This window comes from Sycon ciliatum, chromosome 3, assembly GCF_964019385.1.
Source record: "Sycon ciliatum chromosome 3, ocSycCili1.1, whole genome shotgun sequence".
Lineage (NCBI taxonomy): Eukaryota > Metazoa > Porifera > Calcarea > Leucosolenida > Sycettidae > Sycon > Sycon ciliatum.
In genome coordinates, this window is record NC_088645.1 from 21,207,263 (window position 1) to 21,220,568 (window position 13,306).

The 13,306-nt window shown below is 46.8% G+C and overlaps 1 protein-coding gene across 1 annotated transcript; it reads left to right on the top strand.

Moving 5' to 3' along the window:
• The first annotated feature begins 8,720 nt into the window (after positions 1 to 8,720).
• LOC135812574 (uncharacterized) lies at positions 8,721 to 11,778 on the top strand. The gene is made up of 2 exons (XM_065325901.1): positions 8,721 to 9,139; positions 9,665 to 11,778. Exon 2 carries the CDS (start codon positions 9,669 to 9,671, stop codon positions 11,649 to 11,651), a length of 1,983 nt encoding a protein of 660 aa, XP_065181973.1. The 5' UTR covers positions 8,721 to 9,139; positions 9,665 to 9,668; the 3' UTR covers positions 11,652 to 11,778.
• Positions 11,779 to 13,306: the final 1,528 nt, after the last annotated feature.

Below are 13,306 nucleotides of genomic sequence, written 5' to 3' on the forward strand. Positions count from 1 at the left end.
GCTTCTTGGAGTTTCGATAAGCTAGCCAGCCAGCCAGCCCTGGAACATCCGTTAGAAATACGGCTTCGCGCTGTGATTTTCTCTAACAGATTTTCCTGGCAGGGTAAGAGCGAAATAGACCTGTAATTCGTGGGCTCCGCTGTGCTGACTTTGTTCTTGAACGCAGGAATAACTGGGCTGACTTTAGGTTTAGTATTTCCAAGAATGTTATATTGTGATATTCTACAGTTGGAATACATCACAGTCAAATACTTGGTAAGTTCAAACGTGATATAAGGAGCGCAGTTTCAAACGTTAAAGTTTGAGACCTTGACTTAATGATGTTGATAAACGGTCATCAGAAGTTCATATTTCTTGTATATGTATTAACTGATCACGATAACGGCGACACTGATCATGTCATTGTCGTAGAAGTGTGTGAGGACTGCGACGCTGATGTCGAGGATGAGGAGACAGAAGATGTAGAAGTCGTCTCATAACATTCAGGAGGAGAGGAAGATTATACTGTGTTAGTTTGTGGACTCTAACACATAAATACATTGAGTCCCTCTGATTTACATGTTTTGCATTTAATAAGTCTTTCTGCCCAACAATTTTAATAATATTAATTGCTGTTACTCCAATATCATTCTTGTTTTCACTGCTGAAGATAAGGCGGCTCGGTAAGCAGGAACAGCCGCAGCAGGGCCGGATTTCGGAGCCATGGCACCACCAAAACTCAGAGCGTGAATTACTAACTACATCAACAACATGCGGGAACACAGCAACATGAAGCAAACGTCATCACAGAATAAATACAGCCACCCTAACCATCCTACCTAGCACCGCAAAAGGAGACACACACTCATCGACAGGCTGTCGAGAAGCAGCTTCTCCCTGAACTGCTGTAGCTTCCAACAGTATGAATGCCGAGAAATATTACTGGCAAAAGAACCAATGACCATGTCGCCATAGTTTTGTTTGGCCGTCGTGTGGCCAATTCCATCTGTGTATCATGTTGTTTCTTCAATATTTTTATTCGAATTTTGTTCCATCAATATGTTGTCAATCGTTATGTCAATGGAGACGTCCGAACTGATGTTTTCCTTCTCGTTGACGTCGATGCATCTTCGGACTACGACGCCGATAAAGAAGAGTTTGGCGATGAGTTTGACATCGTCCAGTAAAAAGAAAGGAAGCGAAGAAGAAAGGCGAGAAGAAAGAAGCTATTGGATGCTGCTCGCGCTTTGCAAGAGTATGACGCCGATGATGAACACTCAGAGGAAGATTGTAGGTTTAGTGTTTCCAAGAATAAGTTATATGGTGATATTCGTCAGTTGGGAAACATCACTGTCAAATATTTAGGAAACTAGGAAGTTCAAATGTCCTGTACATGTACCGGTATAAGGAAAGCAGTTTCATGGAATCGAACATTCTAATGTCTGCAATACCAGTTGTGCACGACGATTCTGAAATGATCGTCAAACTACATGGGTAGTATCGACGCGGGTATGCGTCGGGGTTTTACCCCACCCCATGCTCGTGGTATTGACGGATGGTCATCAGATGTTCAATATCAGTGCTTTAACTGATCAGGACAATGACGACACTGATGTTATCCTTAAAACGGTTTAAAGTATGGACCTTTCATGACAAGCTGGACATCGTCTTTAAGCCTATTCTGCTGCCTTCATTTGGCCATGGAGAAACCATAGCCCCTCGAACTATAAAGCTTGAGTGTAGCCTGACTCAGCAGCACCTTGCCATAATGGTGTTGATGAATGGTCATCAGAATTTCATTTTTATTGTTCATGTATTAACTGATCGGGATAAAGGTGAAACTAATTTTGTCCTTGTCGTAGAAGTGTGTGAAGACTCGGACTACGACGCTGATGTCGAGGATGAGGAGACGAATGACGTTGAAGTCGTCCAATACCAGTCAGGAGGATAGGCAGATTATACCTTTTGTGATGGAGATTATGACGCCGACGACGAAGATGAACACTAGCAAGAAGGTTAGGCTCAAGGTGTAGCTAAAAGAACCCAGCTGTCATATGGCAATCACGAGTACTAATGGTGAGGTAACCATGCTTTTTTACAATACATGTAGTAACAAACATGCGACAGCAATGTGAATGTGGAATGTACATTTAAAAAGAAGAAGAAAGTTTTCAGAACAGTTTTCTTGTAACGAACTTCAGTGAACGCACATGTCCGTAGCTATGGATGAAATACTAAATCAAACACTATTATAGGAAAGAAAAAAAGGTGCGGAAAACGAGGAAGAGATCAAAGCAATTGGAATGGCACTAAATAATTAATTGCATTTTTGTCCCCTGGTGTGAGGTTCGCTCGCCACTGGTGTGCTTCTAACTTTCATGGTGATTTTAGTGCCAAATATTTGGGAAAAGGAACGGAATAATTGCCCAATCTCGGCGAACGCCTATCAGGTTGATCTCCTGTTTGAACATGCGCATATGTGTGTGTATGATGTGCCCTAGCTCACTAATAAGTTACACACGTACATGCTAGTCATGTCCATTATACCTTTCCTCTGCACAGGTCCATCACACTACTGTTTTTAAGATTTACATATTACTTCACCTAATTATGCGTTACATACTATGATCACGCCGGCTCCATCCCATATCTCCTAAGACATTGATCAGGGGGTGGTGCTGCCTAGGAGATTTGCCGAGTGGAAGGTGCGACGTTCTCCTCGTGTGCTCCGGATGGCAGTGGTGAGTCAGTGAAGTGTCTAGTTCGCCAAGAAGCGTGTGTTCCTAGTTGGAACAACCAACTTCATGACTATTACCGCAGAAGTCGCAACTTCTAAGTTCGTATTGTTGTCCCTCACGCGGACGTGAGACTAGTTGTTGGAGGTGACAGCGTTGTGGCTAGCTACCGGCTGTCAACGTCTGTTTAGCACAACTCCATGAGTGACACTGACTCACGCTGCTGCCTGAGGCTTCAAGAGGTGTTTGTCGCGCTCGAAATAAAGCGTCTCTGTTAGTTTGTATCCCTAGTGATGGTGTGGCCTTGAGAGCAGTATATGATTGTTGCTTTTCAGACACAATCTTCCTCGGCCTACTCAAGCTCAACTGATGAGGGGTGAATTCCCCGAAACACTGTGTACTGAGCAGGGAGTGGTGATTTCTTGCACGTTTGCCGAGTGGAAGGTGCGACGTGCTCCTCGTGTGCTCCGGGTGGCAGTCGTGAGTCAGTCAAGTGTTAAGTTCGGCAAGAAACGTGTGTTCCTCGTTGGAACAACCAACTTCACAACAATGATAATGAAAATAATAGTAAGGTTAGCGCTCCCCTTTGCTCTAAATGATAAAATAATTTTCTCAGCGTGTTTGTCGCTAAAATTATGATGATGACGACCATGGGCTTTGTTGTGGACTTTGGTTGGTGAAAAAGGGCTAGGCCTGAACATTTGCGGTGACTTAGTCATGTGAGAATGAAAGTCTGCAGGAAAAGCTCCCACGTAAAAAGCAACACACCAATTATTATTATTATTATTATTATTACGTTCATTTTCTCCCGTTGAAGTCGACCGATAGGTCCAAATCTTAGCTTGTGCTGGACAACGAAGGCAGGAGGATAAAAAACAATATGCTGTGGGAAAAAAACGTCAAACGATCACTGTATCAGAACCAAAACAGCACAGATAAGAAGAAATGGGGCAAAGGAGCCGCAGATGTATTAATTCTCGCTCCATATACACTGGCACACACGGAGACATAGAGAGAAATAGCGACAACACACAACGTGAAGGGTAGTTGGCCGCAGCCAGATGTGACTCAGAAAAGCATAGCACGGCGACAGGGAGAAAGAAGGCAGAGAGAACACAGGACAAAAGCGAGTAGGCCATGACCTACACAAAGTTGCTCATAGTCCAAGGAGCTAGAACGCTGATCTGGTGAACGAAACGTAGCCGGTAAGACGATTCTACTGGGACCCTTCCGACATGGTACGTGGCAAACGCATTCGTTCATTAACACAATCATACAGACTCAACTGATATCGCACATTGCACAATACGTCAATTAGTAACTAAGATATGGATATTGGGAGATGGCGGACATTACACAGTACCGAATGCACCCATCCATAGAGACTGTTATACTCATCTACCTGTCAGTCCTTTCATTTTTCTTCTTTTTTTGGTGCGTTTTATGTCCCCATGACGTCGAGACCTCAGGTCGGCTGAGGGCAAAAAGCCTCACCATCACTATGCTCCCACTATGCAATTTTTTTGTCTTTGCCTGTGAGCTGTGATCATTGTAAAAAAAATATGTAGGACTCAGTGAGCAGTCACGTCTCGATGACCGATCACGATCCCCGTGACCAATCAAACAGTCACAAATCCCCGAAGAGCAGTCATAAAGTCACACACCAGTTTGAATCCCGATGACCAGTCAGAAACAGCCGCGACTTTCTCTGTGAACGGTCACAGGATCCACGTCAAAATATTACGACTCAACTGTAGGCATTCACGCGTTCAGCATACTTTTTTCCTTCACAGGTTTCAGAAGTGAGCAAGAAAGATTTCGATCAACTCTCGATCTCCGCGTAGTTTACTTGTAGCTCGAGTCTGGTGTGTGTGGGCTCCTCTCCAAAACGAAGGGTGGTCGAAAATCTTGCAGGCTTCTGATAGAATCTCTTTTGAGAGGACGTTCTGGCTAGTAGGTTGTGCTATTCATCATATTTGAAGAACAAACTTCGTCGTTCAGAAAAGCTATTTCGGAATATTTTCAGTCATGTAATTTTTGCATGCCGATCTTGCTAGAGCAGAGACTGACTTCAACTGATCCAGCATGCAAGCAGCACTCGATTTGTGTTTTTGGAGAGGATGGGTGACAAGATTACGGAGTCAGAAGTGGACATCGTCGACGATGCAGAGACGAAAATATAATGAAGATGGAAATGAAAATATGTTCATTTCCAAGAAGGTACTGAGTACATCAAGCACCTTCGTGTGTGTAGCTCTGTCTTTCTTGTGGAAGACTCCACAGAAAAACAATGTCCAGCTTGTTGAAACTGAAACTGCCTCTCAGTTGAAGTCGTTCAGGAAGACATCTATTCAAGACATCATTGATCCATTCTCAAGGACCATCGTAAGAAATTAAATCAAGTCATGTTTATCGATAAGAATGGCGAACTAGACCAGAGAAGTGTGAGTGTCTTGTTTTGACTGCAGGAAACTGTATTTCAATATTCTGGCTCAACGTAGTGCTTACGCAGTTTACTGCTTCGAACACATCTTCATTTCTACTCCCAAAATAACTCTGTAAAATTTTATTGATGCAACATTATGCATCATGGTCTTTCTCGTTGTGCTGCTATAACGTGTATAAGTACATGCATACGAGTACTGTGTACCGTTTACTGTCTCCTTGTCAGTGTTTTTGGGCGATCCTCCACATCTTCATTTGTCTTCCAATTATTAATTTTATAGAAATATTCACTCACTTCAACTTCTTTTGATTGCTGGTGCGAATGTAGCCTGCGATGCCTGCTTGTTAGTGAGAGTGCACCAGACATGTATCGATATGTATGTCTGACGAGATGTTCTTGAACTGGCATGCTGCTTTGCTTAGATAAGGTTTAGAATTGGGTGTTCAATGGCCTGGAGGAATTAATCATGTTTGCGATCAGTATCACCAAGAGTACGGTTCTTCCGTCTACGCATCTCTTCTTGGCTTGTGGATTGGTTGAAAAGAGATAAAATAATAATACAGAAGTACTTGTGTCCAAGTGTCGTCGTGAAAACAAGTTCTACCTCCGTAACTTTGTCCGCAAGGTCACGTGAATCTAGCTGGTAGTCCCGCTGCCTATTTGTGTGTGTGTGTGTGTGTGTGTGTGTGTGTGAGTAAGTGTGCGCGCGCATGTGTGAGTGTGTGTGTGTGTGTGCATGCGTGAGAAAGAGAGTGTGTGTGTGTGTGTGTGTGTGTGTGAGAGAGAGAGAGAGAGAATGTGTGTGTGTATGTGTGTTTGTGTGTGCGTGCATGGATGTGTGTGTGTGGATGTGTGTGTGTGTGGATGTGTGTATGTGTCTCAAACTCTCTCTTCTACTCCCCCCTGTCTCGGGGGGGGGGGGGCGGCGTGGCCAAGCATTTGGCAGCTGTACACCAGGCCAGGTGTGTGTGTGTGTGTGTGGATGTGTGTGTGTGTGTGTGTCTCAAACTCTCTCTCTTCTACTCTCCCCCTGTCTCGGGGGCGGCGTGGCTAAGCATTTGGCAGCTGTACACCAGGCCAGGTGTGTGTGTGTGTGTGTGATGTAGAGAATGAATGACATATGTGCGTGTGTGGGAGAGAGAGAGAGATTTAGAGAATGAGTGTGTGTGTGTGTGTGTGTGTGTGTGTGTGTGCGCGCGTGTGAGTGTATGTGAGAAAAGGGAGAGAGTGTGGGTGTATGTGTGTGTGTAATGGTGTGGGCATGTGTGGTCCCCAGCTCTATTCCATGTCATTCACGCTGGAACTGCTGCTGCATAGCCCCAAGTCTGAAGACTGGTCATGGGGGGTTTGTGACTGTTTGACTGGTCACGGGGACCGTGATTGGTCACGGGGCCTTGACTGGTCACTGAGTCCTACAAATAAATAAAAAATAAATAAAAAATAAAAAAACTCGAACTGGTCTGATGTCGAAGTTCCTGATCCGACAGACGGTTGGTGATGACTTGCAGTGGCTCATACTGTATTCGCCTCTACCTACCAGAGGACGTCAGACGAGTGTGGGTTTTCGCCATTGGAAAATGTAATTCGTCTGCAACGTTGCCTAAAAGGCCCAGCCAAGGCTGCCGCCGTAGCGAAGCTCACCGTACCGGAGAACCTGTGTGGTGTGGGTGCGGGGGGGGGGGGAGTGTGTGGGGTGTGCGGGGGCCAGTGTGTGTGTGTGTGTGTGTGTGTGTGTGTGTGTGTGTGTGTGTGTGTGTGTGTGTGTGTGTGTGTGTGTGCGGGGGGGATGTTTGTGCTAACACAAGTGTGCGTTTCCTTACTTCATTGCGCAGTGACTTCTCCCACAGGTCGCCACCTCAACACAGTCGGATGTTATTGTACCCAGTCTTCTCGACTCCAGTCATAACAGCCTGCATCACCGGTACCAGCGGCGCCATGCTGTGTTGCGAAGAAAAACGCTCCACTCTTCAGGATTCATTGTTGCGGCAATATCTTTCATTGATAATGCTACGTAATCATGGTAATGCCCAAGATCAAAGCAGTCGCCAGGATTATGACAGTACTCGCTGAGTACAGGTACGTGCGCCCTACCAGCACTTTCACACTAGTCGACAGCAGACGTACTAGACAAAGGCCGTGTGCGGATGCCCAGATCAGCAAATTGTTAGCACTTTCCACATAGTGGCACGCACAGTAGCAATCGGCGTGGCTACTACTACTAGTCTCCCTGAGCTCCGCAGATGAGACCTAAGGAAAAAGTATCGCTGTGTTTCTCGCATCTAGAGAATGCTCTGACGTTGATGCTTTGAGCCGGTTTCAAAAAATGATATTGTTGTTCACGAGAGAGCTTGGAAGCTCAGGGCCCTACGCTATGCTTTTTTGACTTGATGACCTAGACAAAAAAAAGCATAGGGATGTTATAAATTCTTTAAAAATTCCTTTTTTATAGACATAACCTGGGATTCGAACCCGCACTATCGCGCCCTGCATGCATCCCCCGGTCGTTAAAAAATTCCTTTTTTTTTAAGACATAACCTGGGATTCGAACCCGCACTATCGCGCCCTGCATGCATCCCTCGATACACTTCGCATACATACTAATTCTTCCAAGTTGCTTGACATTATGATCTTGCATTTGAAAGCCCTGTTTGAATATGCATTGTGGCCAGCCGTCTTTGATGGTACGGTACGGAAGGGATAGGTACGGGAGAGGTACGATCGAGGGTAATACGACACCGTCTCCCGTACCATACCATCAAACACAGCTGGCCACATACAGCTGCCCGCAATATTCAAATAGGGCTTTCAAACGCAAGATCATAACGTGAAGCAACTTGGAAGAATGAGTATGAATGCGTGAAAAGAATGAGTATGAATGCGAAGTGTATGGGGGAATGCATGTAGGGCGATAGTGCGGGTTCGAATCCCAGGATATGCCTGAAAAAATAGGAGAATTGAAAAATTTATAACATCCCTATGATTTTTTGCCGTCAGATACGGGATAGCGGCAGGTGTGACACAAACAAACACACAAACAAACAAGCAGGATTCAAGCAGGTCTCTTTCTGCACAACTGCAGCTCAGTTGTACGCACTACGCCATTTCCCGCCTCAGATCTGCACCAAAATGATGTAATCACGGAATTCCGCCGTGACAGACACCATGGACACGCATAGCAGAGAAGGCCCCAAGCTACACACTCTGGTTTTCATGTACTCTTGCTATCTCTTGTCTCTCTCTCCCATAATGTCGCCGTAGTAGTTCGTCTTTGTCTCCCTCTCCCCAATAAATGTCGTTCTACCTACCTGTCCCGTTGTCCGTTGTGTCTGAAGAATTTAGTGCAAGCTATACTTAACAGTACCATACACGTCACGATCTACGTAATTCTACTCGCACTTGGTAAGCATGGTAGAATTACGGTTCGTGCAATACAATGACGTGTTTGCAGTTCGTCTTCGGTTTGGCAAGAATATGAATTGATGGGAAGATGATTATTATTTGAAGTACGTAGGTCCCACCATGGGAGAGAGTGGAGTATTTCTATTGTTTGGGGGAAACTAGCAAGTACTAGTAGCATGATGGTTTGCTCATGTGTAGATAATTATGCCTACGTGGCCTGCTCATCCTCGCCATTTCCAGGCGCAGGCGCTAGATGCTCGCTACCATGGGGCCACCGGTGCTCTGAGATCGGCATAAATGCTTGTGTTTAGAGCTGAGGGCATGGCATAATAGTACTAACGTTAGTAGTAGCGGACAAGAAAATCGTTGCTCTTTTTAGTTGTGCTCCTGTGGCCTGCTTTCGTCCTTTGCCACTTTGTGAGGCGTTGTGACAGTGGAGTAGAAGTAGTTATTGCCTCTATCAAGCAGTAATACCCTCAGCTGATAGCAGTACGGTATAATAGTCAAGCACTAGCGTGTGCAGGCTGCCAAGCATCCACTCGGACAACGTCGGACCTATCCTTTTTGCTTCAACACAAGGGTAAGGAAAGAAACTGATAAATCTGACACTGTCAGGGTAGATTCTACCTTTGCTAAAAACGACATTATAATAACATTAGGTGAAAACTATGGATAACATGATTGTAGAGTTGTGGCAAGTGAAATCCCACACTTGCGATAGGGGACAGCGCCTCAAATGGACATCAATGATGTAATGCACTGCACTTAAGCTGCATGCATCACTGACAGATCAAAAGGTCACAGCGTAGATACACACAGTTCACAAACATGGTACACATAACTTGACATACGGAATATTGGTATCCAATCTTCATTCATTTTTGCCAGCACCGTTTGAACATTGACTTTGAACCTTGCCTGTGATGAGTTCGAGAGGCAGATAAAAGTTGTATGAAACACATGTACTATGTATGCAGGCCTGCATGATGCATGGTGCAATCCCTTATGCCAAGTGTCGAATTTCACTTGCCACGACTGTAGCATGTTGGAATCCCTTTCTTTTAATAATAATGGGATTCAGTGTTGTCCATTTTGTCCTTATCAGGATCATGGCATTGCGCAGTAAGATGATAATCAACAGCAACAACATGGATGACGCGGTAGCTGCTGCCAATGACTTTGTACTGGCTGTGCGACACAACCACGACGGCCTGGCTGATACCTACCATCGTACAGTTCGCGATGGGAACGGGCCAGCTTTGAGCGACGTGTTAACCCATATGAGTTCTTGGACTGGTACGTGTCGTTTACCAGAGCTCACAGTGGACATACAGCTCACTGGTAACGGTCCATACCCGAGCAAAGAAGCGCTCATGCTGTATGCATGCGGAAAGCTGCACGAACGGTTTGCCCCAAAAAGCCGGCGGCCTAGTGCCCATGTGTCCAAGTCCTACCGAGATAACATCCATACTTTCAGTATGGATGTCACGCCAGCAGCATTGTGCGGGAGCCACACTGCTGTGCATACTGTTGCTACCTCGCCAGTCTCGCCAGTCTCGCCAGTCTCAAGACGAGCACGGGCTGTACCACTACAAAGGAATGCAACTCCGAGCCAAGCAACCGAGCCGCGTAGCGAGCAATCAGCACCTGGATCAGCTGCTGCCGGAGACGACGACGCTACAGCTGACCATAATCAAAGCAGCCTGCCACTTCGTCCCCGATGTCTGTTTCCGGCCACGGAGGTATCCCCGGCTCATGGTCCTCACTTTCAAACGCTGACAAGTACTTCAAATGACTCTGGCATTTATGGCATAGATGCCAATGCTCATGCAAGAAGCATGCGTTTATCTTTGAGCAAGACAGAGTGCTTCCCAGACTTCCACCTGGTGCTTCTTCTCCGTGGCCCAAGTGCCATCGTAAGTGTGGAGGAGAAGCTAGTGCGCATGTGTGTACGCACTGGTCTAGATTGGTTGGACGACTGCCTGGACAGCCCTGCAGAATGTGGCAGCAGCAAGATCTTGTCCTCCACACCGAGAACCAGTGAGAAGTTACCGACGTACGAGGAAATAGACGGTGTTGGATCCGTAGTTGCCGGCGGCGTCTTCGATGATAACAGCCAAGACGTTGCTCAGTTTGCAAAAACGGTCCGGGCCAAAATGACTGATCTGTGTCCTGGTGCTACTCTCTGTGACAAAAGCCATACAATCTGGTCCTTCGGTGGCAACAATAGACAGAATTTGCTGACCATCGCAGCGACGTACTCCATAGCAAATAACCGCTGGCAGGAGCATACCGATGTTGTAAGGTACGGTTGGTCGCACGGACAAGGTGTGTTATTAGATGATGATGACAGTGTGCTTTGCGTGGGCGGAAGTTACCATCCATGCGCACATCCAAAGTGTACTGATCGCTCTGTTCTCAAGTATCAGCGTTCTCTCTTTGCTACCAAGCGGCGCCAAGTACCCACGTGGGTATCTCCCATGAGCACCAGTCGTCTGGACTTCGCGCTTGCCCCTCTCGACACAGGAAGCAATGCGCTGATCGCTGCTGGCGGGAGAAGCCACAGTGGTATGTACACGAGCTCGTCCGAGATTTACACCGTGTCAGAAGACAGTTGGAGTAGCGCTGCACGCATGTCCATGCCACGTTCTTGCTGCACGGCTCAGCTTGTCAACAAGGAGCGTGTGTATGTAGTGGGTGGTGTGTACGAGTCATTTCAGTCTCCACTGGACGCCGTGGACGTGTACGACATTGGCAGTAACAGATGGTCTACGCCAGGTGGTGCACGACTGGCCAAGCCGCGCCACTCTTCAGCATCCACTGTGCTCAATGGCAATCTCTTCGCATCCGGTGGTATGTGTGACGGCAGCGTTCTATCCAGTGTGGAAATGCTAGATACGCGCGAGGGCAAGTGGCGACAACTCACGGAAATGAATCGACCGCGTGCAAACCATGGCATGGTCACAATGGCGGAGATGGGCGCCATGGGCAACATCTTTGTTTTCGGCGGATACGACGGTCGTGCCTACCTCAACACGGCAGAGTGGCATGATATGCGCTTGAATCGTTGGTTTAATTGGCAACAAATGTAACGTGTGTGTGTGTGTGTGCATAGCATGCATTCGAATGCATGTGTGTGTGTGTGTGGATAGTATGTATGTGTGTGCGCGTGTGTGTTTATAGTACTTGTGCGTGTGTGTGTGTATAGTACGTGTGTGTGTGTGTGTGTGTGTGTGTGTGTGTGTGTGTGTGTGTGTGTGTGTGTGTGTGGATAATACTTGTGTGTGTGTGTTGCTGTGCGTGTGTGCATGTGCGCGCGCGTGCGTGTGTTTATGCATTCGAATACTTGCTGCTGGGCGTATGCAGTTAATGTGTGGTGTGCCTGAACCTTAACCATTTCTTCCCATTGAACAAAATTCCGTGACCGTGCTGGCACCTTACTTCCTTTTTTGCTCTGTAGTTCAACTGCTCATTTTTCTACTTTCCTATCTTTCTGTTTGGCACGCATGAACGGTGCTGAAACCAAGACCCCTGGTTGGTTTAGCTGCTTTTGCCCCACCTTCACTGCTTCGGCTGCCATCGCCATGTGCATCACTGTGCGTTTTGGAATGTGGCCATCTTGTGAAAAAAAGTATTCGGACACTCTGTGTGTGTGTGGGGGGGGGGGGGTGCTGGTTGTCTGTATACATTGCTGTGTGTGTGGCTGTGTACTTGCACACACAATTGCATGCTATAAAGTCCAGCACTGTCAACTGTGTAATGACCTCAGGTACATACACATACTGTTTAATGATTCGAATGCAACCAACTTACTTGCACTTCATTAGTGTTCGAGGCGACGGGAGTCTGCGTCACGGCGGAGGGTCACCAATATCTCGGTGGGATCATTGGCTGTGAAGATTATTGCCATCGTGCCGGAGAGAGGTGCGTCAACAACTGGCGACGGGAGCTGATGACTCTCGCTGCAATGGCCGAAATGCAACCCCAAAAATAAAATAGCAGCAGGCCAGCAAACCCATCGAGTCCGTCGCTAATAAAAGGAACTGAACGCCCGCATTAAAACCTTACAACGCCGGCTCAATGAAGGCGACGTTACGACAAGGGAATTCCTTTCCTTTCTGGTATTGGACATAATTTAATGCATTGAAATGTGAACATCTGTATAAATTTTGAATTGCTTCGAAATGAGTTTCGTTACTTTGTGTGCTTTACATAGGGATCATGCTATAATGAGCCTGCGCTCAAATGATATTGTTCCATGTGAGTGTGGTGGAGGTTGGGGCTCGCGATCGTGAGCGCGTTGGAATGAGCCACGCGGTTAAGGGTTTCGCTGAAGTGGGGGCTTACCGGAATGGAGTCCGTCTCGGTGAGGTCTATAGTTTATTTTCAAGACTTGAAAGCAAGGGTAAACACCTTACTGCTCACAACCTGGTAGCTGCCTTGCTACAGGAGAATGGATCCCACCACAGTCCACAGCACTTTAGTAGTCGCATAGCTGGCCGACAGAACACGTAAGCGACGTCGCTCGGCGATGCAGATACCACTACAGGTGATGTCAGGCCCCGCAGCTCTGTACCAACGCCGCCGTTGCTAGCTGGCCTACAACGACCACCCCCTGTCAACTGCTGCTCCTGCTGCTTCTTCAACGTATGGATTACCGGATGCTAGAGCACACGCACCAGCGACCAATGCATCTCATGCACCAGCGGCTATAAGATCACATGCACCAGCACCCCTTGTGTCACAT